This window comes from Eubalaena glacialis, chromosome 14 (genome assembly GCF_028564815.1).
Source record: "Eubalaena glacialis isolate mEubGla1 chromosome 14, mEubGla1.1.hap2.+ XY, whole genome shotgun sequence".
Classification (NCBI taxonomy): domain Eukaryota; kingdom Metazoa; phylum Chordata; class Mammalia; order Artiodactyla; family Balaenidae; genus Eubalaena; species Eubalaena glacialis.
The window spans coordinates 9,376,410-9,403,751 of record NC_083729.1 but is presented as its reverse complement, the minus strand read 5'-3'; the positions used below and the strand labels follow the sequence as shown (position 1 = coordinate 9,403,751).

Here is a 27,342-nt window from a genome sequence, read left to right as displayed (position 1 = left end):
TGTGAGGTGGCCTCAAACCCCAAGTAGCAGAAAATCATCATTTGCCAGACCCCAGGAGTTTAGTTAAATACGCACAATTTTATTGATTGAAGAGATTAGGACAAAAACATGAAACCAAATACAGGACAAAGCACCAGAGGCCATAGATTCCCACCATGCATGTCACCAATCTTTCCTCCTACAGGGGACTTAAAAAATAAGGGAGAGGGAAGAAAAATAGGTCCTTCCTGACTCAGCCCCATCTTCAGAATGTAAAAAACCCTCTCTCCTTTTTATCTTCCATTACCAAAATAGAATCAAGAGCAAATCCATGGCCTCCTTGTCTCCCAACAATGAACGGATAAGCCGCCCTCCTGGGAACGTGAGGCTGGGATCCTGCTAAGTAGGAATAAAGCATCCAAGGTCTGAACATACATGCCACATACTATAATGAAGCACAGATTCAAGTAACATTTACATACTAGAGTCCACGTGTCACCTACCCAAAAACATGACCATTTCACAAAACGTATACAGGCAGTAAAATCCAAACAACTGAGGTACTGGAAACACAAATATTGATGCCAAAAGAGTTCTGTATCATACAGCAATAGAAAAGCTATAAAAAAAAAAATTTTGCCACTCGAAATCAAATAAAGCTATCTAGAAAAGCCAAATAAAAGGTTATTTCAGGGACAGAAATACTCAGAGAAAAAAATATATATAAATGTTAACTACAGCATGTAACATGTTACCCAAGTTAACCCGTAATTGAAGTACTGGCTTAATACATCACAATGTGACATTTTCCTTAATAAATAGAAGAGTTCTTGAAAATACAAAGGTGCGTATGGGGATAGAGAGCTTGTTTTATTTATATCATCCTAGCTTTCAGCTTATTTTCCTTCCCGCTTGTCTCGACTGAGGTTTTTTGTCCTAACCAGAGGGCCTTCCAAGCCAAAAAAGATCATACTCCGTAAAGAAAACTCAATAGCTGCCCTGTATTTTATTTGTGTGGGACAACCTGCTTCGTTTCACTAGTTGCCGATAAAACAAAGACAAAATGTTGAGTTGAGATCAGAGTGTTACAAAAGCTTCAGACTCCGAGAGCATCCAGGATGTCACACTAATACTATCAATCATCTCAGCAAAGAGGCATGCCTGTAACGCAGCCCTTGTCATTCACCAAAAAAAAAAAAAAAAAAAAAAAGGAGTTGAATTTCTCTTTTCCTTTCGTCTTCCTTTCTTTAAACTATGATCGCCGTAAGGCATCTGGAAGTTTGACTTCTAATAGCTTCCTGCCATAAACCAATTGACACAAAACAGAATAGTGGGTTAAAGGAGAGATTTTTTTTTTTCCCCCCTTCAGGGAGCAAAGTATTAACATGTCATTTCCTGATCAGGATATTCAATAGTTTATTTAGAAGAAATGAGTTGAAGAACGCAATTAAGAGACACAAAATGGATTTTTATTTTCTTTTAGTTTTAGCACCCAGGTTTCATGTCAGTCTGTGTGCACCGAATTTTTTTTAAATGAACCCCGTGAATTATCAGATAGGTGGTTGGCTTGTTTAAAAAGGAAAAGAAAAAACAAAAAAACAACCCTTGGCCAATGGTACCTTCCCTGAATCATGACAAGAAGTTAAATGCTAACAGTGCGATGCCAAGATGTATGTTTGAGGCAGAGAGTTTTGATTCTATCAGGATCTGCAACTATTTTGGAACAAAATGGAAAGTGGGGTAGGCGGAAGCAGCCTAACTGACAGGGGTAGTCTCCGGGGGGCTCCGTTAGGCAAAAGAAGCTCCAGGGGGCTCCCGCCCATCCGACAGGACCCCGGAGCCCGCCCCCATCCCGCATCTCTGGTCCCCATGCTACATGTTCAGTCAGCTCCTTGACGGTTTTCCTTCTTTGAACCAAGAAGCCTGTGAGTGTCAGTATCTTTCTTGCTACCAAACCAGGCGATACGTGTTCCCTGGAAGAAGTCCTCTCCACTGCCCTCTCTTGCTCCTGGTACCTGCTAAGTCACTGTGGGGCGTGAGCTCAGTTAAAGAAAGGGTCCAAGTTCTCTTCCATGTTGACATCCGGCACCAGCTGATCAGACACTTCCTTAGCACCATATCCTGAATTCGAGACGCTAAAATCTGTAGAAAACCAAGGATGGTCCAGAATTTCCTGCGAGGTCAGCCGCTCTGAGGGCTCCCGCCGCAGGATGCTTCGGATGAGGCACTTGGCCTTGGGCGACAGAGTCTCTGGAATGTTGAACTGGCCACGCCGGATCTTGCTGAAGAGGGAACTGGGCTCAATGTCATGGAAAGGGTACCGCCCAACCAACATGGTGTACAGCATCACTCCCAGGCTCCACACATCAGCTGCTTTGCCCGAGTAGCTGCCATTGGTGTTCAGGATCTCTGGGCTGACGTACGCTGGGCAGCCGTGCTTGTCGGAGAGGGAGTCATCATCTCCCCGCAGAATGTAGGCATCTTCCAGGCTTTCCAGCTTGACCCGAGTCCTGCAAGAAAGGAAGGAAAACATGAGCTCATAAGGGTGCTCTGAGACCCACGGATCCCATCATTACATCTAATGTTTGCGATGACTCTTCATTCATTCATTGGCCCAGCCAAACATTACCTACTGAGCACCTTCTAGGTGCCAGACCCTATTCCGGGGCTGGGGACCCAGGAGGCAAAGACTTTGCATGAAACTTATGATCTACTGGGGGAGTGTAACCTTCAGCAAGTAAACAAGCCACAAACAGCACTATTATCGCCCCATCTTAGTGACGAGGAAGCAAAAGATTAAGTCATCCTCTCAAAGTCACACCTGGATCCTGATGGGGAGACACCAGATTGGAACTCAGATCCAACCAGCTGGGAAGCTCACAGAAGCTCTGTCCACGACTTCTGGCAAACTTGTGGCGAACACGATACAACACAGGAGCAGGACTTTTCACTCAACGGCATTTTGGCTTCGCAACAGCCCTTTACTTAGACGTAAAGGATTTTATTACCCCATTTTACAGAAAAGAACATGGAAGCTCAGAGAGTGTGAGTAACTTGCCCAGAGCCTTCTAGTTGGGAAATAGAGAAAACTTGACCTCACATATTCCTAAGCCAACCTGGACGCTCCTTGCACTGCACCAAGCTGCCTCTCTTAGGACACAGGCAGAGCCAGGGAACATTCAATCAGGAGTGCATCCCATTACCTAGTCCTTCCAAAGCCAACATCCTCATCTTCTTTCCAAGATTTCCTGCTGAAGTTGCCTCCTGTCCCGCCCATCACACTCCTAGGGTCTGGTCCTTGACCTGGTACATATGTGACTCAGGTTACCTAGACAGTCCACTTGCACCAGCACATATGTGCTTCTGTCTCACATGGGTACATGGGTGTGTGTGTGAATCTTTCCCCCACCAGTTAAGGACCACTGAGCTCGCTGATCGATGCAGGACTCTCCTGGGTACGATGGGGAAGAACAGAGGTGGAGAAATCCTGCATTAAACTCTGAGTCCCTGGAACCTACCACTCACCTTTATGCAGAAGGGCTTGATATCATCACCAAGTACAAAATAAGTATGTGTTCAGTGCCCCCAAGCTCCTAGCCTAGCATCCCTTCCTTAGCCCAGGGGCCTCCCAAGAATTCCTGTGTCCCTGCCCTGCTGTTCTCTGAGTGGAAAGTTAGGCATTATTAACCTTTCAGTGCTTAAAACTGACACCCTCCTCTCACTCTCCTGGCCAGAACACCTCCACTGCCAAGTCCCCATAGTTCTCAGGCCCTGTAAACTCAGTTAATCCCATTCCATCACACTGATGATGGGCTGCCACGAAGGGGACATGGGACGGGGAAGAGGGCCTAGAGTTAGGGGTTGGGACCACATGGATAGTGCCAACGAGGTCCTACAAGGTCAGTATCATTCCTATCAGTTGGTTCCTTCATCTCAAAAGGGCCCATCAAAGCATCTACCCTGCTGCCCTGAGGAGTCAGGAGGCTCAAATGAGCAGAGAATAGGAAACTGCTCGGAGAAACCACAATAAGGCTTTATTCCTAAATCAGAGCCCGTGACTCAGGTCCATCCACTGCTACTTCCCTTTCTTTCTCCAACTGCAGGTCTTAGCCTTTCCAGGCAGTCACCACAGCTCCCCTAAGAGCCACTGAAGGGAGGCGAGGCTCAAGTTATTCCAAGGAGAACTGCTGGGCGCTCTCTAGAGCAAAAGGTCTGATGAAACCCTGGGCTGATTCTAAGATCCTATAATTGGATTACAAGAGTTTCCAAGACCAAAGGGTGACTACTTCCTGGTCCTAATTTCCATCAATGAGCAAGAAATAGTTGTGGTCACTGGAAAAGGTGCTGGGCTAGGAGGTAGGAGAGCAGATTCCAGGCCAGACTACATCTCTTATCTGCTGTGTGGCTGTGGGTGAGTCACTAGACCTCTCTGTTCTCAGCCTTAAAGCAGAGTGCTGAACAAGGCAGTCTTTTTTTTTTTTTAATTTTATTTTTTTTTATTGTGGTACAATATACATAAGATACAATTTACCATTTTAACCATTTTTAAGTGTACAGCTCAGTAGCATTAACTACATGCACACAGTTGTGCATCCATCTGGACAAGACAGTCTTAAAGTCTCTGCCAGTTTTAACATTCTGGGCTTCTGTCATATATAGCAACACATCTTCTTTATCTGCTCACCCATATTCTATTATAATCTGTAGTGCACATGCCCTTCTCCTCCCCCTTTAGTAATGATCTGTAAAAATAGGAAGGGCCTAGATGTGCTAATCTGGAATTGAGCGGATTAAAAACAAATCTCTTCTTCCTTTTCCTTTTTCTAATCTAAGGTGGCAGGTGGGGCTGGCTCACACCAGCCTCACCAGATGTTCAGAAATTGGAGGTGAGTCGGTGAAACCCACGGGGCAGAGGGGAAGGGCCGCAAACCACAGGCCCCAGTGGGTTCTCTCTACAGCTTCCCCTGCCCCCCCTCACCAGCAGCAGCTCCTGCCCTGCTTCGGGACCAGCCAGGCTCCTCACCTCCAGGTTCACCGTGTTGGCAGCAGAGCAGCTATGGGAAGAATTACTGCAGTGCAAATAACAATAATAAGCCCTCGCATCTGTGTGGCGAGGGGCTATCGTCCGGTGGAATGAGACTTGGAACCAGAGGATTCGGGTTTGGAGCCGGGTGTCTCTGCCGAAACCCTCCGCCGCCGTCTCAGCTCGTCCAGGCGGGGGCGACCATCTTCACCCACACGGCCCCCTCCCTTCCAGACCCTGCAGCGTTCCTCACATACGCCGACCAAGCCCAGTCCTTCCTGGGGCCTCTGCACGCGATCCTCCCCACCCCACCCAGGCCCCTGCCCGGAATGTTCTTCTTCCAGATACATGCACCGCTCAGCGTTTTCAGGTCTCTGGTCAAATAAATGCACTTGATTAAAGAGACCTTGCCTGACCCTTCTATGCAAAGTAGCGCCCCATCCCAGAATCCCGCATCCGCCTCATCACCGCCGGGAATACTACGCATTTACACGTCCACGGTTCTGCACTGATACGCTGTATTACGACGCCAGTGGTCGCTTCAGGGTCATCACCTCATTCCCCACCTCCAGGGGCTCCTGGGCAGGTGGCTAAGGTCACTTTGAACGTGGAGAAAACCACCTGTGTTCCCTGCGGTATCTCCAGCCCCTAGACTAGTAGCCGGCACACAGTACACACTCAATCCCTCGATCCAAGAGTAAAAGGGACGGTCACGCTGCTGACCCCCGGGAGCGTCCGGGAGCTCACCTTGAAAGGAACAACGGCCCCTGCTCTGGGTAAAGGAGTTACACCTTCCCAGGACTAAGCGGAGGCCAGGTGAAGGCTCTAGGGGCGGGCTTTGTAAATTACAGCGCCTCAGGTAAGTGTTAGGGTGAGGGCAGGAGGGAGGTGTGGCGTCCAGGACCTTTCAGGGGACGGGCTTCCCCACCTCAAGCTCTTCGTGCTAAGCCAATTCTAAAGCCCTTTTTTCATTCTTATCTCCTGGGTCACACCCCTAGATTCTGACTTTCTTCTTCACCCCGTTAACCCCGCCCCCTCCCTCCCGTGGGCAGCAGGGACCCCACTTTCATCCTCACCGCTCTTCCGGACCCCTCCTCCAGATCATGGACAAGGGCCTTCGAAAGCGGTTAAGGTCTCCCTCTTGTCAATTAACCCTTTCCCCGAGTTCACCTCTCTCCTCCCCCAACTCAACACGAGGACTCAGGAGCTATGCAAATACCTAAGGAATCTGAGGGCGGAAAAAAAATAAATTAATCAAAAAGCACTCCATGCGCCGCTGACTTCCGCTGCCCCTAAGCTGATCGGGCGGCCACTGCCTCCTCCTCCCTTCAGAGGCCGAGCCTCCGGCCGGGAGCATCCGGATCTGTGGTCACACGGCGTTCGGTGCGGCCGGTAGCGACACAGCTACACAGAAGCCAGGCCACTTCCGAGTCTTGAGGTCAGAGGCCCGGGTTCAAATTCTGCCTCTGACAATTAGTAAGTGCCAAATATCAAACACCGTCTCTGCATTTAAGCATGAGTGGGTATCTACATATGTTTTCCTTTTAAGATGTATAAAATCAACTTCCAAGGCAAGAATTATTATTCCTTTACGGGGACACCGAGTCTAATACTCAGATAGGTTAGGTCAGCTCATTTGTGGGGAAGACTAGTTACCGGCTGAGCGCTCGCCTTTCTCCGGGCGGGCAGCGGAGGCCAGACCCGCGCCACCGCAGCTCCGGGCGGAGGAACCCAACCCGGGCTGGCCGGGCTGCGAAGCCGCCCCATCACGAGGCGCAGCACGCATGCGCCCCAGGGTCGGGGAGCCGGCTTCTTCTGCGCAGGCGTGCAGGCATCCCCGGGGGGTGGGCTGAGAGAAGCCTAGAAGAGGATGGGGAGGAAATGCGGCGCTCCAGGCATTCTTCTGACCTTGCCTCTCTGGGAACATCCTGAACTTGTTTACATCACTCCCAGGCAAGGGTCGAGGCAAGAAGTCTGGATTACGTCTTTAAACAAGGACCTTCCGGGGTGCCCATAGGTCGCGGGCCCGAGCCGGGCTGGAGTTCCAGCTCCGGTCCCCACGGACGTGCCACCCAACTGCAGGGCCCTTCAGAAGGTCTCTGGGGCTCAGCTTACCCCCGGGGATGGGGGGGCCTCGCCCTCTTCTCTCAGGAGTGTTGCAGGGAGTGCCCGGCGGAGCGCCTGCACCCGCCAGAGTGGGAGGAAATGAATGAACAGTCTTCCAGCTTCTGAGGTCTCCTGATCAGTCTGGGGATTAGGAATTTCCAAGCAGAGAAATCGATTTTCATAAAAATCAACGGGAGCATCGGATGGCCCTAGTCATTCAAATAAACTACTCACGGGAGACACAGACAGGACAAGTCACACCCATCGTCTCGGTTTTCGTGAAGATTAAATGAAACAATGCAAGTACAGCATCTGTCAAGGAGCGTAGCATAGTAAATCGGCAAAAAGTGGTGGAAACTCTAACTAACCTTCTTATTACGATAAGGAACCCACCTTCAGCCCCAGAGCCTAGAGGGGAAGACAGATGAACAAGCCTCAGGCAGATTGAAATGGACATGAATTCTGTGCCCCAGTACCTTCCTGGGCCCTTTGCACTTGTTTTTTTTTTTCTTTTTCCCTTGCCTAGAATGTTCTTCCCCCAAATATGTGCCCAGCTCACTCCTGCTCACATTATTCAGTACTAAGGTAATCAGGATGGGCTTCATGGAGGTGGTGAGACCAGAGATGGTACATGAAGAATAGAGACTCCTGAAAGTGACAAGGGAGGATGGTGGAGATTTGTGTGGCCAAAGAGCTGTAAATGACAGTGGTTATCTCCTGCCGCTTCTTGGAGGAGAGAGCCCTGAGCCCTGAGCCCCAGGCAGGGTTGATTTGGCCTGCAAGCTGCATCCCTGTGTGCATTCCGCAACCTGTCCCTGGCACAGGCGGGTAACAGCCTGCTTTGCTTTCAACCTCTGAATGAACAAGGCTTACACGGGGGCAGCCTGTGTCCCAGGTGCAGGCCCAGCCCAGTGCCAGGCCTTCTGTCCTCGGATCCTGAGCCAGGTGAGGAAGCCAGAACCAGCAGGATGCAGGTCCACTCCCCACCCGCACAGAGCATCCGCACCCGCCTTGAAAGCCCCGACCTGATGTCCTACCCACTCTCAGCAGAGGCTTGAGTGGCTCCCTGTGGGTCACGAAATCGACCTCAGCCTCAGTTTCCCTTCTGTAAAATGAGAACCAATGGTACATGGCCTGAAAAGAGCTCTTCTAGCTTCAGATTTCCCGACTTTACCTTTCCTTTAACTCTTAAGCTATAGGAACTGCAACCCTTCCTATATAACATCCTGATGTTGATATAATAATTGTAGTAACAACAACAGGAAACCGCGAATTAAACATCTATAAAATGCTGGGATTTTTTTTCAGTCTACATATCTTATTTCTCATAACAAAACTGAAAGGCAAATATTATATGTGCCACTTCCTAAAAAATAAGGAAACTGAGGCACAGAGAATGAAATGTTTTAGGTCATACATAGAGTAACTGAAAAAACTGAGCTCTAATCCACGTCAGGAGGATTCTAATGCCAGTGTCCTCTCCAAAAGACATGCTGGCACCAACATCACAGATTTACTTGGTGTCCAAGGCAGAGAAACTTCTTAAGGGAGACCCTGGATTTATGGAGACAAATATGGCCCCGGGTTTATTCAGCACCAGAGCACCTACAAAACCATCACATACATGATCTAAGTGCTATAGTTTATGAGGTGGATGGTGGTAGCTGGACCTGCCCGTTTACTAGATGAAGAAACTGAGGTACAGAAAGCAGATGTGACTTGTCCAAGGCCACCTGGAAAGTGAGTGACAGAGCCTGGATTTCCATGTTCACTGCTCCATCCAAAATAGAAAAAAGGTATACACAAGCAAATCATCCTTTGCTTTTAAACCTCAAACCCCACCCAGGGCTCTCAGCAGGAAGAGATCAGGACGGGGTGGGCCAGGGCGGGGCCAGGCTGGGAGTTCAGCCAGACCAAGTGGGCTTGGCCTGGGCAGGAAGTCCGGAAGTCACTGAAGGCCGTTCCGTGGGGTGGGTCCAAGCAGGCAAAGGGTCGAGGGAGAAAGGTCAGCCGCAGTCAGCCACAGCCGCGACTGCAAAGCCACCCTTGGCTGCCGGTCCAGTTGTCAAGCAAGGGTCCCAGCTGGGGCTACTGCTGGGGGGCTCAAGGAAGGCCTCTGAGCACCATGGGCTGCATTATGCTAGCCTGGCAGCCACCACTGGGACTCCCCAGGTCGCTAGACTGCCCAATAAATCATTACTCCTTTGAGCCTCTGTGTCTTGTGTGTATAGATTTTTCCAGCAGTCACCTCTGAGAGCCACCGATGCGCCAGCTCCCGTAGATTCAGTGAACAGACCTAGCACTTAGATCAAGCTGCTCACAAATTAGCAAGAGAGCAGCAGGTAAGTCAGTAAGGGAACCACTCGGGGGTGGGGGGGGGGAGAAGTCTAAGGGGAGGGGGACCTAGGGAGGGCTGGTAAGTTCTAGAAGGCAGTATATCCTCTGACTGCCCTACAACACCACCCCACCATCTGGGACGTGGTGGTTCCTACACCGCTTTGATTCAGAGAAATCTGCAGCTTGGAAAGATGAAGTCACTTGCTGGGAAACAGCACAGTTGGGAGCAGAAATCCAAGCGGACTCAAGCACCCAGGTGTTTCCACGGCACTGGCTGCCCAGCCAGGATGTAAAAGCCTGTGTAGCTGGCGTGCAGACGGACGTTCGTGTCTGACTCATCAGGGTCGTGGTGGGATTGGGGAAGCCATACCCTGCCCCCCACCCCATGCAGCCTGCCTGCCGTCGTCATAGGAACAGCCAGGAAATCCAAGGGAGGTGACGCAGCTCGGACTCCTCATCGATACTCCATCCACCTCTCGCTCCCCTGCATTGAGACCTGGGTCCCCGAGGGTCCCCCGACCCCAGATCAGTCGATTCAGCCTCTCAGGAAAGCTTCCCAGGCAATCATCCCTGCTCCATGCTGGACAGCGCTGCCCCAAGGGGCCACCAGCCCAGATTCTTCCAGGAAGAGGCAGGCACATCCTGAGGTGCTGTTTCGCTTGATGTGGGACCCAGAACATTCCTATCCATGCCCCACTGGTGGGGTGAGGGCAGGGCTCAGGCCAGTCCCTCCAAGCCCGCCACCCCCAGCGGTGCTTTGAGCAGCTGGTCCACACACTGGGCCGGACGGGGATGCCTCCCTTGGCAGGGTCCTAAACTGGGGCCTCCCCAGGTGGCCTGAGCAGAGACGGAACAAGTTCAGGGAGTCAGAAAACCGGGTTCTGCTCTTGGTCGTGTCACTAACGCGTGATAGGACTTTGGGGAAGGACCTTCCCTTCCTGATTTCTTTATCTGCAAAGATAAAAGGGTTGGATTTAAATCCCCCTCCCCTCCCCCCCCATCCCACTGCCTGAGTCCTGGTTCAGCCTCAGCATCCTGAAGTGGATGTCCATCCACAGTCCATCCTTCACCCACACTTCTGGAATCACAACGTGACCCCGTCCCAGCCCTGTCTAGAAAACAACTTCAATGGCTCCTCCTGAATTTCAGATCAAGTTCAAGGTCCCAGGCATGAAGCCAAGGCCCTAGACCTCTTCAGCCTCATCTCTGCCCCCACCCCGCCCCAGAGTACCCTTCCCCAGCAGTCCCTCCCCACCTACTGCTGGTACTTTGGGGACCCCTCCCCTTCCCTCCTACATCACTCCGAACAACCCTGTGAAGGAGCCCATCTCCTCCCTGACGTAATCCTTCTCTACACCCCACTCCATTGTTGGAATATCCTCTTCCTGCTCCCAGATAGCTCTCTAACGCACACCCTTCCTCTCTAACATGGTGTTAAAAATAACCATTGCACTGTGTCTTCCATTAGGTGAGGATTCTGGTATTGAGTCTTGTATCCCCAATACCTAGCACGGCAAGTAGTGCGTAACAGGCGCTTAATAAACGTTTGCAAGATAGTGTGATTCTCACGTCTGTGAGACGCCCCCAGCTCTAACCTGCTGTCTAGAGCTCAAGGCATCTTGGCGTGACTGCTTAAGAACTGCAATGTCTAGAATCCAAAGAAATTTCAAATAGACTGGATTCTGTCCATGGTTTAGAGAAATTCCCTAGAGGGCTGGATAAAGGACGTTTAAAATTTGTTTCCATCCACTGTCTTCTTCCATCAGTATATTTAGGGGATTTTTCTTATAATATTTATGCCTCCAGGGTATATGGGGCTATTCATACCCCCATTGAGTCAAATGTCATACATTCACTCAGCACTTATAATGCTAAGTCCTGTGCTAGGCATGAGGGTCCAAATGATAAATGGACCCCAGCTTATAGTTCTGCAGAGGAAACCAAACCCACTCCATAAAGTGGAACAACAGGACATATTAGGACTGCCCTGGGGTTAGTTAACTGGTGGCCGAGTCAATGTCTGCCAAGACTGCTCAGAGAAAACCGAGTCCTGAGCTTCACTTAGACTCCAGCCGGCCAGGTCCTCGTGGTGTTCACTTGTTGCCTAATTGCATACGAAAATTCCTTGTACGAGTTGAGCACAAGGGTAGTATTTTACGTGGCATCTATTTCTGCAGCTAACGTGGCATTTGAGGACCTAACCTTGGGAGCCAGGTCTCCTGGGTACAACCCCCAGGTCTGTGCTGACTGGCTGTACGACCCTGAGCCTCAATTTCCTCATCTGTAAAATGGTGATAACCATAGCAGGAACTCACTTATTGGGTTTAAATGGCTTGACTTAAGTATAGTAATTAATTCACATGAAATTCATTTAAGTGTTGTAGTTAGAACAGGGCCTGGTACATGGTGGACCCTAGATATTATTTCACTAAAATGTAAGTCCCGTGAGAGCGGGGCTTCTGTCTCATTCGGCATTGCAGTATCTCCAGCACCTAGAATAGTGCCATGCACATACCACGTGCTCCATAAATATCTGTTGAACAAATAAATGAATCTCCAGGTTGCTGGGGTATGAGGCTCACAGCCATAGAGGATGACGGACAGCAGTCATGACAGGTATCTTTTTAAGTCCCTGCAGTGTACCAGGCTCTGTGCTGGATACTCTAAGTTTATTATCTCCAACCCATGTCAGAGAAGGCAGGCCGAGGTCAAACGGTCAAGTGGAGGAATCAAAAATCTCACCGCTGTGCCCTCTGCTGCATTTGCCTGAGGAGTCCCAGTCGAGCCCATGAGCTAATTTATTAAGCCCCAATAGTAAAGAGCCCAGCCAGAAATCCTGCTGGGATTTCCTACTATTTAGTCTATTTCTAAGCACAGAACCTTGAGGAAGCCCTCCCCTCTAATTGTGACCTGAAGCCCTTCATAAATAAAATGACACCCACCACAGACATGGATAATGGTATCTTAGAATAAATGTCACTTTTGCATAAATCATTAAATCAAAATGGGAACGATTTGTTACTTGATGTGGAACTCTGTAAATAGTTCTCTTGAAAAAAGGTGTCTACGTGGGAGATTCCTAAGTTTTAGTCATTCTGGGCTCCCATCTGGGCAATGACCGACATGACCATTAGATCAATACATTCCCTGCCCCTCTCACTCTGTCATTAGAATCCAATCTGAGCGGCGCCTACTCAGTAAAAAATTTTCATTCATTCAGTGCCCACCATGTTCCGGAACAGTGTGCATGAGACAGCCTCTGACCCCAAGGAGCTCCCAGGCCAGCAGGAGATGAGGACAGTCTGGAGATGCACACAGACAATAACGACAGAGCGGGAGACACGCTATGACAGAGGTAAGTGTGGGCGCTACCGGAGGGTGTCACTGACACATCCTGAGAAGGATCTGGGGCGAGGAGCTTTCCCTAAGGATGGGCCTGATGTACATCAAAGTGGTCAACATGAAGAAGAGAATTCCAGGAGTTCTGTCTCCTTCAAAGCAAAAAGGCAAGGTGTTTCCCTAAAATCCAGTGAGCCTACAACTTAACATAAATCACTATTAATGAAAGAAAGCAGAGTCTGGTCTCCAGGGCTCCAATGCCTGCCCTCTGTACTTTGTTAGATACTGAGCCCCAAGAGAGGTGAGAAAAACCTGAAAGATCTAAAGGGAGGACTAATATAGATACTAACACCTGGGAAAGAGAGCACTGACCTCGGTTGGTGTGGGAGGGAAGAGGCCTTCACCCCACAGGGAGGTGCAGGTCCTCTGGTGCCTGGGCAGAGAGGGCTCTTGTTCTACCGAAAACCCCAGGCTGCTGGGTTCCTACAAAGAGTCCCCTCTGGCAGAAGCAGGCACTGATCGGCTTCCACAAAGCAGAGGAAATGAGACCCGTGACGTCAAGAGATAACGATCTTCAAACCAAAGAAGAAACAAGTACAGAAGCCGTCTTCTCCTTCACATGGGGTATTTCTGGGCAAAGAAATGTCAACACTGAACTGTGGCTGGGGGCAGGGAGCTGGGGTGAGGGGTGGCAAGGGAGAGGAGAAATCCAGCTGGCAAACGGGGACTGCTGTAGGCACAATCCCTGCCCCTGCCACTTTCTTCAGGTGGCCCCGCTGCAGCCCCAGGAGGCACCAGCTTAAAGGGCTCTTTACGTCCTGAGTCAGCAGACTGGCCCCGTGTCACCCAGAGGGCCAGACACCAAGTGCAGAAGAGGCTAAGGACAGCAGCGGGATCTCGTGCTTATGGCCAAGCATCAGGTTCACTGCCGTTAATTCACGTAATTTCAGGAGCAAAGTCCTCTCGTTATGATGAGGCAATGGGGCAGAAGAGGTTAAGTAACTTGTCAAAGTTAAGGTTATGAATAAGTGCAAGAGGAGAGACTGGAATCCAGACAGCAACTCACTTTGCACGGGCATAACTGGTCTTGTCCCTTAGAGGCTGGGATTGAACCATGGGGCCTCAAGGAGCAGGCTGACCAAGCAGACCCGTCTAATCCCGGAGCAGGGCGAGAGGGGCCGGAGGACCCAGGCACACCCTCTGGGAATTTGAGCACAGCTCTTTCTCAGGTTCAGGGCCCCAACCAACAGGGGGACCCTCCTACTCACACAGACCATCTCGGATTTTATGACAGGAACTGGGGATGCAAAGGGTGTGTCCAGGACGAGTTCAATCAGGATAGGGGTTTAACTTCCTCAAAACACAAACAAAATGACTGAGGCTCTGCCCTGCAGAAACATCTCAGCATGGAGGAGAGGCAGCAGCGCAGGGGCAGAAGCACAGTGGCCGGTCCAGGCCTGTTGGGGCAGGATGCCTCCTTCCCTGCCTGTGCTTTTGTCCACCTTGCCTTTGGTACATCTCGTCAACCTTCTGGCCCTTCTGAGCATCAGGTTCCACACCACATGTACTTGACCTGTCAGGCGCCCTCATAATACGGATCCAGTGATTATAATTAAACAAAAGAAACAGGAGGATGTGGCTTAAATCTGAACCCTTCCATCACAAGGGCTCCACCTTCACGGAAATGGTTCCTGCATGCTCCATTCTCTGGGAACTGCTCCCCCATAACGGTACCATTTTATCAATGACTCTAGGAGCAGCTGTTGATTAGTAAGTGCCTGCCCTGCCCTGTGAGTCACAGAATCATCTCATTGAACTCTCACAACCACCCTACAGAGATGCAATTATTATTTCTGCTTTGAGGAAAGAAAGTGCAGCTCAGAAGCATGAAATGACTTAATCAAGTAGCTAATAAGTGGTAGAGCCAGAATTTGAATCTAGCTCAAATAAAACAAAATAAATAAAATACAAATAAAACAGAAGCAGAAGAATCTGAGGTGCTGCTGATTCAACACAGAGGCAGAAGGCACCCTAGCATCAGGGTTAATAGAACACTGGGTGTCATTTGTATATGATGTCTGCAAAGCCACTTGTGGGAAACTGGACTTGCGGTGATGACAGTGCCATTAAGAATGTTCCCATGGACGGCCATGGACTCAAGAGTTACAGATGGTCCAGAATGGCAAATCTGTGCATAAGAAGTCAGCCCAGAGGCAGGTCTCTTTCTGAACCACGTGGGGCACAGCCAATTTCACTAGGTAATGCTTTCACCTTCTATCACTTTCAAGATCATCAAGGAACAAGAAGCACATCCTTGAGAGAGAGAAGACTGATGCAAAAGAGGGGCTTCCCTGGCGGTGCAGTGGTTAAGGATCCGCCTGCCAATGCAGGGAACATGGGTTCGAGCCCTGGTCCAGGAAGATCCCACATGCCGCAGAGCAACTAAGCCTGTGTGCCACAACTACTGAGCCCTCGAGCCACAACTACTGGGCCCTCAAGCCACAACTACTGAGCCCGTGTGCCACACTACTGAGCCCGCGTGCCACACTACTGAAGCCTGTGCGCCTAGAGCCCGTGCTCTGCAACAAGAGAAGCCACAGCAATGAGAAGCCTGCGCACTGCAACGAAGAGTAGCCCCTGCTCGCCGCAACTAGAGAAAGCCTGCACGCAGCAACGAAGACCCAACGCAGCCAAATATAAATAAATAAATAAATAAATTTATTTAAAAAAAAAATAGAGTGCAAAAGAGGTGTCTGGTGATTTGAAGCTTACTAAAGCAGTGCTTCCTAAGGTCTCTTCTATGCCCCGCCCCCCAATCATAGGACCAATGCATTAAGGATCAGAAAACAGACACAGACGCCGGCGTCTAACTTTTCAAAAGTCTTTCAAATTCAACCCATTGTTTCTAACTCTTCGATGCTGTCAAGAGAGGAAGAAGCTTGAGTCCTATTGAAATACCTATGGATTAGGTCCTATTGATGAGGACCAAAAGCGAAGGCTGCCAGCAGCAGGGCCCCAAAGAGATCCCAGGGCCCCTGACTCCTGTTCTTCTCAGGAAATACAGGCGAGGTTGCCACACAGCCGCCGTGCAGACCAACAAAGAGACTCTACCATGAAACTCGGTGGCCCCTGGGAACTAGAATATGCTGAGTGACAAGACCCATCTCACAGTCCCAAGTCGAGAGGTTAAAAACCAAACAAGATGAAAGAAGGCCACTAAGCATTATTCATCTTTTACAAAAAGTTGATGGCTGGGGGAAAATTAAAAAGGTCCTATCAGCTACTGATGAAAACGTTTAGAATGTCCTTGAAAAGGAAAGCAGCAACCTTCTCAGAGCTGCCCAGACAGAGATACATGTCGTGTTCGGCACAGCAAGTTCATTGGGACCTCAGCATGGTTCGGGGCAGAAAAAGAGCTCTGGAAGGAAATGATAGGATTTCTAGGCTAGCTCCATCATCGGACTGGTTGTGAGACCTTGAGCAAGGTCACCTAGCTCCTGTGCAGCCCAGTTGCCTCGCCTGTGGCATGGGGAGTTCTCCTTCCCCCCGATGGTCCTTCGGGAGGCTGGGCTGCTCGGGGTCAGGTGCTCAGACATGCTGGAAACAGATGAAGACCAGCTTCCTGCCTGTCCCTTAGGTTGTCTTTTTCAGAAGGAAAATGCTCTTTGGAGTTAAAAAGGATTGAGTTTTGACATGCCTGCTCCAGTGGTGTCCTGGTTTCACGTTCACATGAGATGCCTCTTTCTAGTTCTTTCTAGAAAGGGTCTGCTCTTCTGCATAAGTCAAACATAACTCCAGACCGAGCATCAGAGCCCCACAGTTCTCGTGTTGGAAGCGTCTTACGCGTGGGTATTTCTTCCCCAGCCCCTGCGACATCAAAGACTCTGGCTTTGCCACAGTGCACGGATCAGCAGTCTTACACATCTTCCCGCAGAGGACAAGCAGGCCTGGGGGAGAATCCCTGCACCAGCAAACGTGAGGTCGGATTCAGCCCTTATCTGCTTCCAGACAGCTGTGGGCTCTGGGGTGAGCGCCCTCACCTCTGGGGCTCTGCTTCCTGGTGGCAAAACAAAAGGGCTGAAGCGTGGAACCTCTAGCATCTGCTTCTTCTCCCATATCCTGTGACCTGGGAACATCCAGCCTACTCTGACTCACTTCACAAATCTGTGTCTACCACGGCTGTGCTAAGCCTGGATGGGCCACCCACCTCATGTCCTTGCTGATGCCTGAAATTCCTCTCTAAAGAGACAGAATCAAAGATAGATGGATGTTTAAAAATGCAGATCCCCACGAGAAAGAGCATTGATTGTCCTGACTCCTGGTGGCGGCCAAATGAATTTCTTGAGAGCTGACTTAACAGAGATAATATGTCCTTATTTCTGCTCTTTCAGGTCGGTAACTTTGAGACTTCGCCATGCTACCCTTCGGAGCCCTCATCTACCCAACGGACAGGCTAATACTCACCTCTCCAATTTGCAGAGAGAATTAAGTGTGTTAAATGATAACCTTATGGTAGGAGCTTATAGAGGTCACCAAATAGTACCTCTTATTTTTGTAGTTAGAGTTATTAGATCTTCAAGGATGGTGGAACACTGAAGGGCAAAGAGGATACCTCTCTGTCAGTATTCTGCTGGCGTCAGATGTATATTTATCTTTCCATATGAGAATATTCAAAGCAGCACATGCCTGAGTGTTGGAACTCAGGAAGACCTTAGAGCCAGTAGAACTGAGTCAGGACAATAAAAGGATGAGGAACTTGAGGCCAAGGGGAAGGGACCAATATAAGGTCACAGAGTGGAGTAAAGGCAAAAACAGGATAAGAACCTGGGTCTCCAGGCTCCAAGGGCACACACACCTGAGCTGAAAGAAAAGTAACCATCGCCCCACACTCTAGGATCTTCGAATAGTGCCCCCGACCTTCTTTAATTTGTTAATAAAGGTAAATGCCATCCACTGTCAGAGACCAGGATATTGGCCACCACAGATTCCTATGATACTCCTTTATGGGTAAAAATATGGAACAATAATCAACTTCTGTGGGTCCAGGAAATCCAGGGGCCCTCTGCACTTTGTATACTCAGCTGGATTATAAAAGTTCATGAAATTATTCCATTTGGGTTAAGTAACCACAGGCCCTTTGACCTGTGCTAATCCCCAAATGCTTCCCAGACATTTACTGCCCGATTAGCTCAAACCATGAAGATGGAAAAACCAAAGCACACACCACGAGGTCTCTCTCATTTGGATGCCATGAGACTTCTATAAGCCATCGCCTAAATATACCACTGGCCACTGGGATCGATGGCCAACTAAATGGAAGATGGAAAGGTTTGATAGTAAATCTGTTCCAGACAGATAAAAGGTAGCCCCGAAATGTTCGCTGAGTGAATGAATGAATGATGTGCACTAGCCTTGTATTCAGATGGTCCTTAATAGCTTTGTGACAATGGAACCTTCACTTCAGTAAACACTTTGCTAACGGGAGCTGAGGATGCCCAAGGCAGTCACGAGAATTCCATGACATCATGTATGCAGAGCCCCTGGAACAATCCTTGGAATAGTCAGCAATGGGCATAAATCAGCTGCTTCCACTCCTCTAAAAAAGCACATTATTAAAAAGAAAAAAAAGTAACTTGAAAGAGTTTTTACAATCAAAGTCAGCTGGAGGAGAAAGCAGGGCCCCAGTGGGATCTGCTAAATAGAATGTAACGAGTTAATGGAAGAACCATGAATGAAGCCCAGATGCCTAGCATCCTGTCCGGCCGTCTCCTAAAATAACCGAGACCTTCACATTGCCAGGCACGTGCACAGGCACGTGTTCCTTACCTGGAACATCGGTCCTTCCCACATTGCCTACAACATATTCATCTTTCAAGTCTTGGCTCCAAAATCACCTCTCCTGTGAAAACTTTCTTGACTCTCCAATTCCTAGTTAGAACTGACATCCCAGCCCCCAGTTCCCATCTGACCCAGTACATACGTGTATGTAGGGTCTGTAACATTTCCTTTATAGGTCACTGACTAGCTAATGCAACTTGATAGTCACGGTACTGAGACTTGTAATTCATACTGAGGAACAGACTTAGGAACTATCTATTGAACGAGTGATGCATGAATGACAAACAACTGATGCCAGGCATGGAGCTTCCCGAAGGCAAGCTTTTCAAAATCTTGCCTTATTCACACTGAAAATGCCACACGGGCTGGCAGCCACCTTCAGAGTTCAAGACACCAAGACAAAAATAACTACTGGGTCACAGAATAATCTGGCACTTGTGAGCATTTGATAACATCTCTTAGAGGAGCGGTAGTTTGCTTTCCAAGGGCACTTCAAACGCTGCGATATCCACCTCCCTTTGTCCTTCCACGCTCCCTCCTCCTCACCTGGACGGCAGGCGGCAAAAAACAATGTCCACTCCAACCTCTCTGAGCAGCCTGTTATAGTACACGGGCCTGGACAGGAACAAGACTCACCTTTCTTCGTCCTTAAAGATAAACTTCCGCAGCTTGAGGTCCCGCAGCACCAGCCCCCCGTCGTGGCAGTGGGCCACCGCTGAGGCGATCTGGTAGAAAAGCCTGGCCGCCTCCTCCTCCTTCAGCTTCTTGCAGGTGCGAACGAAGGAATGCATGTCCCCATAGCTGCGCTCAAAGAACACATAAGCTTTCGTCTCCCCCAGGATAATTTCGGTGATTTGGTTGATGTTGCTGTGGGCAGACAGGCAAAAGCAGGGGGCCAGGGACTCCTGGTAGCAGCTGATATCAAACACCTAGGGCAGGATGAACAACAAGACCAAGAGTCAGAGCACCACCAAATCCTGTACAACCGAGTCACAGAATGTGGATGCCTCCCATAGACATGGGCCAAACTTGGACCCAGACCACACTGGCCTTGCCTCCTACCAGCTGTGTGGCATTGATTAACTCGCTTGACCTCTCTGAGCCTCCGAGTCCTCATGCGCAAAAGGGCCAGTGATTGACTCACCGTGTCCGGGAGGATTATATAAGAAAACGAAGGTCAGAATGCTTAGCAAGATGTAATACAATACAGAAATTGTGTATCACAATTTCTGTATTGTATTACACAAATTGTATACACAATTACACAAAACAAATCACAAATAAGTTTTATGATTTTTTTCTCTCTGTCCTAATCTCCTCTGTTTATAGAAAGATTAAGGCAAAATTTGAGAGAAAGTGACCCATCCCAAGCTGCACAGATAACACCTTATTTACCTTCAGAAAAAAAGTACACCAACACTATACAGCTACAGCAACTGTATACAACATATTCTGTGCTGCATAACTGGGTTGTATAGCAGTATACAACATAATAGCAATTAATAGATTAAATGCATAGACTGAAGGTTACCTAATTCAATACCTTCATTTCACAGATGTGGAAATTGAGGCTCAGATAACAAGTCAAATCAAGCCCCCAGTGGCAGAGCTAGGAAAGGACATAGTCCTTCTTATTAAGAAAGCAGACACGCTCCTTTCTCTCTTCCCTCCACAGATATCCAGCTCAATGAATCAGTTATGCAATGATTTTCTATGAATCAGAATGAGCCTGTGAAATGCCACCTCATTGTGGGGTTATTTAGAAAGAAAATCCATCCTCAGTACCTTTTGGAGACAGATCTAAGAGGAATTAACACTACAGAGATTTTTCTGAGGTTACAAGAAAACGCCTTCATTCATTTCAAGAGCTCCACTAAATCAGGGATACAAATCTCTGGGTTTGGAATGTGGCTTTCCTACCCGCCTGGGAATGTAAGTATGATGAGTCTATCCGGCGCGGCAGAAGTGAGGGGCAGGCTCGCGGGTTCCTTGCTGGGAAGCCTGGGAGGCCAGGATTGCTCTAACAATACACTGAGCGTTATCGGTTCACCATCACTTAGCTTCTTAAATTTCTTTTCCATTAGTTACAACATACTCTCCTTGATCATCATTTTGCAGTGTGTGTGGGAAACGCTGGCCTAGAAATCAGCAAATTTGAGACTAATCCTGGCTTGGCCACCAACAACCTGCACGAGGTGGATGATGCACTCAGAATCACTGGGCCTCCCTCCTCTTCAGAAACCGAAGACATTGATTTAGAACATGGTTGACCTTTTTTGGGTCCAGATCCCACCTGAGAATCTGATAAAAGCTCTGTCCCCTCTTAGCTGACAATGACCACTCAAAAGCATGTACAATACTGGATTTGTCTTAAGGGGATTCACGGGCTTTCCAAAACCCAGCCAGGGACACAGGCTGCTACTTAAGAATCCATGAGTTAAGTCTCTCTTAGCTGCAAAAAACAAAACCCAAAAATCTGTGAGTCAAACCCGCCTCCTAAGAACCTCGGGAGGGCTGGTGTGAACCCCGGCGAGGAAGCAAAGTGACATTGTGAATGAACCATAATAAGGCATCTCAGGAAAGTGGCACAGCTGCTGCCACTATAACCTGGAATTTAAGAATGAATATTTCAGTGTCTCCAGAGACCACAAATCACACCCTGATACTGTCAAATGATGACCTGCGAGCGGTGACCTCAGAGGTCCGTTCAATTAGGAATCTGAAATGCTTGAGTCAACTTTAACACCCAGACTGCAGGCAGCAGAAACCCAGGAAAGCCTCAAAAATTTCCCAGAGAGTGATAAAGGTTTTGCAGTGGCTAATGTAAACACTGCGTTATATAAGGAGGATGCTGGGATCTGAAGCGCCAGGCTTCAGGCTATGTCGCCAGTACTCATGGAGTTATGATTATTTATACCATACTTCCTGCTTCGAGCTGCATTTTTAAAAAATAAAAGGTGATTTTTTTTTTTGCTCAGTACCTTTAGTCTATTATCCTGTCCTGCTGCTGAAAAACCGGATGGACATTAAAATTAAAAATAAAAAAAATCAAACAATTCATGGCAGCTTCAAAATGCAGCCATACCTTTTGTAGAAGAGACTAAATTAAATTCCAAGATGGTGGACAGAGTATCAAAAATAAAGCAAGTACTTATGTTTTCCCAAATGGGTAGGAACCAAACTTTTATTAGTAGCTATAACAGGCATTTATGGGCTTGGATTGGTATTTACACCATCACCTTCAAGTGCAGAATCAAACCATAAGCCTGGTTGCCAGCTTCTTTTAAATGTTTAATTTGGAGCCTTAGTTATATAATGTGACAGTTCAGATAAGGCAGAGATTAGGCCATCATTCATAGCCTTTGCAAAAAAAAAAAAAAAAAGTGCCCATTTTGTCAAGATAGTAATTATGTCAATCTGCACAGTAGCTACAAGCATTTCCATGAAAACAGTATGCTAAGAACCCCCCTAAAGTCCCCTTCCTTCGTCTGCCTAGCTTAAAGTAGGCACAGGGAGACAATAAACAGGCATGATTATTTTGGTTAAATGACCCTCCAGTCTCTCTCTCCCAAATTATGTCCTACAGAATTCTATAGAGTTCTCTGTAAGTGGCATTTTACATTGGATCTGTTTTTGCAAAGACTTTTTTCTTGGGTCAACACAGAGCTAGGAGACACGAACTCTATATTCTAAGATGTCAAAAGGAACTGGAATTCAGCGTGTAGATTTCACTGAGCCTTGCAGTAAGCCAAGAGTCCACAGTGCGTATGTGAGGGTAGTTCATAGAAGCAGCCTTATAAAACCACTTGGAGCTTCCCAGGATATATCCAACTATGCTTGCATAAGAAGTCACCCACATCACCTCTGGTAAAAAGGCAGGCAAACAGAAGCTGCTGTGTCTTAAAGGGATGACCTCTGTCAAGCAGAACAATGATACTGCACTTAAATCCACTGGCAGCCGCACAGTAATTGGTGAGGGGCTGATTCAATCTTTGCAAGCACTGAACAGCCGATTAAGTACAGTTTCAGGCCAGAGAGCAAGTCTACGAATGACACTATAAGGTCAGCCCAAAGTGAAATATGTCTTGAAAAATCTGAAGGGAGAAAGAAACAGCAGGGGCCAGAGTCACCTCTGCCTTTAGACAAAGAAATAGCAGGCAAGATGCTTCTGCAGAATTTGGCGGCAGAGTCCCTTGACTTAAACGCGTCTCCAGCCTTTGAAAAATATTAAAATGCTCTACTGAAGTTTAGCAAAAGGAGTGAAAACACTCACTGCTGGGTGATTGTGCATATTTCATATGAGAGTGGCAGCTCTGTGGATTTCATTCATTTCAAAGGATGACTACCCCATTGTACAACGTTGTAGGTCTTCTGAGAATTCAATCCAGCTCTGAATAGCCTACTGAATTTTGGTTAACTGGGAATAGCTGCTCTGAGTCTCAATGGCTTGGAGAAGGTGCAAAATACCAAATGCTCAGTACAAGCAGAGAGCAATATTTAAAGAGTCTCTGATTTTCCCCTGAGGTCTCAAGTGAACAATTGCAAAACAGACTGGAGACCCTTCACAAAACCCATGTTTCACAATGAAATACTCCAGTCCCCTATGAAAGAAAGCAAGTTCACAAAGCAGCCTGTGGTTGATGGTAAAAGTGTGATGCATTATTTGTAGCACAGCTGTGCCGAGTGCCCATTTCAAAGACATCAGGGGTCCCCACTCCTTACCTCCCTCCCCCCAAAAAACAACAGAGAGCAAATCTAAAATTAAGCGACAGTGAATTCTTGATCTATGTCCAATTCCTGGGTAGCCTGCTCTACCGTCTTCATTTTTTGTTTGTTTGTTTGTTTGCAACTAGTCTCCTGCTCGTCCCCTTGTCTGGAGCCCTGTGGGCGCACACAAAGACACACAGGCACACTCAACACAGACACCAACCAGTTCAGGGTCAAAGACGAAAAGGAAAGGAAAGTGCCCATCTCTGCATTAGCACTGTGAATCCCCGAGGCTCCAAATGCTGGCCTCTCAACCAGACAGGCAACGGTGTGTGCTGGGGGGGGGGGTGGAGTAGCGGGGTCGAGGGGGGCTCCGGCTCGGAGAGCTGGAGACGAGAAGGAACGGAGACAAGAGGAAAAGACCCAAAGAATTCACAATTTCCTGCACCCAAGGGTGCGCTGGCGGCTTTGATTTCCACCCCCAGCCCTCCTTTCAAGGCTCCTGGCAGAAGCAAGCTCTTTGTGAACTCCTTCCCCGCGCTGGGCCCCTGGGCTCAGCCAGAGGGGACACCTTTGTGTGTCTCTTTGAAGGGGCACCTACGGAACAAAGGTTCAACACCTGCACGCTGCTGAGAACAATGGCTGCGAAAGGAACCAAGTCATCAGCGCCTTAAAATTAGCGGGGGATTCCCTCCTCGGTGTTGGAAGGGGAGGGGGCTGGACCCAGGAAGCAATCCCCGGGCAGCGGGACCCGGCGTCGCGCGGAGGAGCTCCACGAGCCTTTGGGAGCACGCGTGGCCGTGGCCCCCGCGCAGTCCCGCCGCCCTCCCCGCCGCGGGCTCTCCCCAAAACGCCCCCGCCGCAGCCCGCCGCATTGCCCGCAACGCTCTAAAAACTTCGCAACTAGTCGAACAGGAACAAATAAATACATAACCCCATTTAACGAGACCACGGATAATTATCCCGCGAATCTCCCTCCCCCCCGGACTGCAGGGCTCGGCAACCTTTCGCGCCCTCCGGCCCCCTCCAAAAGGCCGGGGGGATCTTTTTAAAAGACAAAAAAAAAAAAAAAAGCAAAAGCAAACCCCGGGCTCTTTACCTTGCACACCAGCTCCTCTCCACTGTGCAGATGCACGGCACGAAAAACGTGGTCTCCCTCCAGAGGTTCCAACAATAAGTATTTCCCGATGCAAGAAACGCAATGCGACAAGTTCGGAGTCTCAGGCGGGCTCGGGGAGCCGAGGTTCGGGCTGAAACTCTGGCTGGGTTCGGCGGACCTTATAGACGACAACTCTTCGAAATCCTGGGTTTTGTTCCGCGATCTCCCATATCTTGCTATTGTGATGGGGGTAGACCTGTGTATGTTCATGAGTGTGGGGATCGCACTCGACAAACAAAAAAACCCTCTGGAGGGACGAGTCGCTGGCGAGTGCGTCTGCAGGCGCCTCGGTGCCACGGATTTTAAAAGGGAACGAGAGGGGAGGGGACGGGAAGGGGGCTACGTGGAGAAAGAGTTAGAAGCCCCCAAATGGGCGCCGCCGGGCACCTTGTCTGCTCCGAGCCCGGCTCCCGGGGGTCCTCGGTCGGCAGCAACTCGGGTCCTTTTGTTACCCCAAAGCCGCCAGCGATTTGCAGAATCTTCGCACTTTTAGTTTCTCTCTTTCTCTTCTTCCAGCGTGGGTCTAGACGAGTAACCAGATTGCTAAGGTGGGGAGCTGCAGCGCCGGGTCTCCCGAAGCGATCCCCACGCAGGCTTCTGAACCGCAGACGGGGCGGAGGAGCCCGGCTGTAGTTTGTGCAATCTTCGGGGAGCGCACGGCCGCTGCTTGGTCTCAGCGCGTTAGAAACCAAACAAAAAGAAAAAGGAAATAAGCACGGGTACCGGCTCGCGCCGCACCGCAGACAGAATCCGCGCTGCACCCCCTTTTTTGGTGGAAAGGGTGGGGGGCGTGGAAGGGGGGGTGCCGGAGAGGGTAGTTACCTACGTTTTAACTGTAGATGGCGTCTGAGGCTTTTCCAAGACCGCAAGAGCTCTCCAAAATTTAAACAAACAGACAAAAAAAATAGCAAGGGAGCATTTAACTTAGAGCGGTCAGCGCTGCCAACAAAAGATTGCAAAAGCTGGGCACAGAGTTGTGGTCCGGGCACAGGTACCGCGGCAAAGCCCAGGGCTTGGCCCGCCGGGCGGAGGTCAGCACCGGCTCATGCTGTCGCCGCTCCCTCGCGCTCCAGATCGTCCTCCGAATAAAGCGAGAAGTGCAGGCAGGGACAAGGGTAGATCAGTGGTCTCCGAGCACGAGCTTCCGGGGGTCCTCCCGGCCCTGGAAGGTGATGCACCCCCAGCCCAGTCAACCCGCGCTGTTCCTTTCTCGTTCGGTAACTGGATCTCGCCTTGGAATAATTTGCAACCACTCCGTCTCCCCCTACCCTCAACCCAAATTGCCTGGCGGGGTTTGTTTGGGAGAAAATTGACGGCTTTTCTTCTTCTTTTATTTTGTTCTTCCCCCAACCGGAGGTAAGAGGAATGTGTACTTAAAACTGAAGGGGACGGCCGACGGTGCCCGAGGCCAATCCCCGAGCTCAGCACGCCCGCATCTCTCGGCGAGGCGGTATTAATAGTTACTTACGTGGCCGGGGATCTCGGAGCGACCGGGGCTGTGTGTGCGCGTGTGTGCGCGCGCGCGCCTCGCTCGCGCTCAGTCTCCCCATTCAATGTCACCGACACATTTCTACGGCGCCTCCGCCCCCCCCCCCCAGCGGCACCGGCGACTGGCTCAGCCCAGAGCGGGCCCCGCCCCGTCCCCGCCTGGGCCGCCCTCATTGAGCCGGGGGCCCATCAATCAGCCTCGCCGCTGCCAGTCCCCGGGCGGCTTCCCGCGCCCGCGGCCGGCTGCCACTGCCATTGCAGCTCCCGGCCCCGGGTGCGGGCGCTTGCCTCCCAGTTGGATGACTCGGCCCGGGCGAGGTAAACAAAGTGCATTATCCAACCGCGGCCCGGGGCTGGGGAGGTAGAGCACCGGACGGGGGAGGGAGGGTCCCGGCGCCTCCACAGGCTGACTGCGCGCGCGGCTGGGCAGGAGTCGCCCGGTCACCAGTACCCAAGCAGCTCCAGCAGTGGCTAGTGGACTTCCTAACCCGTTCATCTTCCTGGCGCTTCTCCCCAGAAAGCCGGGCATCCCCTGAGCATCAGGACACCGCTGCTCAGATGCAGCTTTTCTCCGTGGAGAATATGCTTACATCAGTGGTGCCGCACGGAGTTTCAAAAATTAGTTTCGTTATCTTTTTCCAACACTCTTCTCCCCATTTAAAAAGAAATCGATTGCTTACTTTTCGTTGGTGTCACCCTCCAAACCCCGCCCCCCACCAAGGCTTTGAGTATTTTCTGCACAAGACCAGCTCGAAGGCACCTTTTAACTCAGACCAAAGGTAATCACTAATTCTTCCTCTCCCAAGACAGTGCCCAGAGGGCCTTGGCCCAGTGAAACAATGCCCTCAATGCCCTACGCACACCTCCCGCGAGGCTCCAGGCCGCTAGCCAGAGTGGCGCCCCCTGCCCCGACGTACACGTGGACCAAAAAGGCATTCAACACTGAGAATCAGGTGAGGGCTGCCTTTTCACTCCAGTTATTCTCAACTTCTGCAGGAGGTGCCAGTCCTCTGGCTTAGGCAGGCACACGTCAGGAAAGGGGCTTGAACTCAGGCAGAGGCTGGGACCTCCAGGCCTTAACCTAATGTATCCTGGTAAATCAAGCAATCTGGTCGGGGCGGGGGGACAAACTTAAAAAAAAAATAAATAAATAAAAGACAAGGGGCTGGGAAAGGGGCGTTTACAAGACTCTTGGAGCCCTCTGAGCTTTTACATACATGTATGCATATTTTCTAGTGGGGGAGGAAAAGGGGACTATATCATGTATTGCCCACAGTAGGACACTTTTGAGCAAAAAAGAGAGCTCTGTATAATTATGCCCCCTGGAGCATATTTATAATTTATAATTATGCACAAACAAGTCACT

At 49.6% G+C, this 27,342-nt stretch overlaps 1 protein-coding gene across 3 annotated transcripts; it reads right to left on the bottom strand.

Annotated features, from left to right (window-relative positions):
* Positions 1–58: 58 nt before the first annotated feature.
* TRIB2 (tribbles pseudokinase 2) lies at positions 59–26,041 on the bottom strand. 3 transcript variants are annotated; one of them, XM_061211210.1, is made up of 4 exons: positions 25,957–26,041; positions 24,429–25,650; positions 19,259–19,551; positions 59–2,489 (listed from the first exon to the last, which is right to left on the bottom strand). In XM_061211210.1, exons 2-4 carry the CDS (start codon positions 24,696–24,698, stop codon positions 2,021–2,023), a joined length of 1,032 nt encoding a protein of 343 aa, XP_061067193.1. In that variant the 5' UTR covers positions 24,699–25,650; positions 25,957–26,041; the 3' UTR covers positions 59–2,020. The 3 variants fall into 3 exon arrangements, with proteins under 3 accessions (XP_061067193.1, XP_061067194.1, XP_061067192.1); XM_061211211.1 differs by having other exon boundaries at positions 24,429–25,160; positions 25,311–25,996; XM_061211209.1 differs by having other exon boundaries at positions 24,429–25,996.
* Positions 26,042–27,342: the final 1,301 nt, after the last annotated feature.

Excerpts from the sequence above, each read along its gene's own strand:
- TRIB2 (XM_061211210.1), bottom strand. The coding sequence starts at position 24,698 with ATGAACATACACAGGTCTACCCCCATCACAATAGCAAGATATGGGAGA. Across the intron at positions 19,552-24,428 it reads GAGAGGAGCTGGTGTGCAAG|GTGTTTGATATCAGCTGCTA; the intron begins GTAAAGAGCCCG and ends ATCCTGCCCTAG. Across the intron at positions 2,490-19,258 it reads ATCTTTAAGGACGAAGAAAG|GACTCGGGTCAAGCTGGAAA; the intron begins GTGAGTCTTGTT and ends CCTTTCTTGCAG.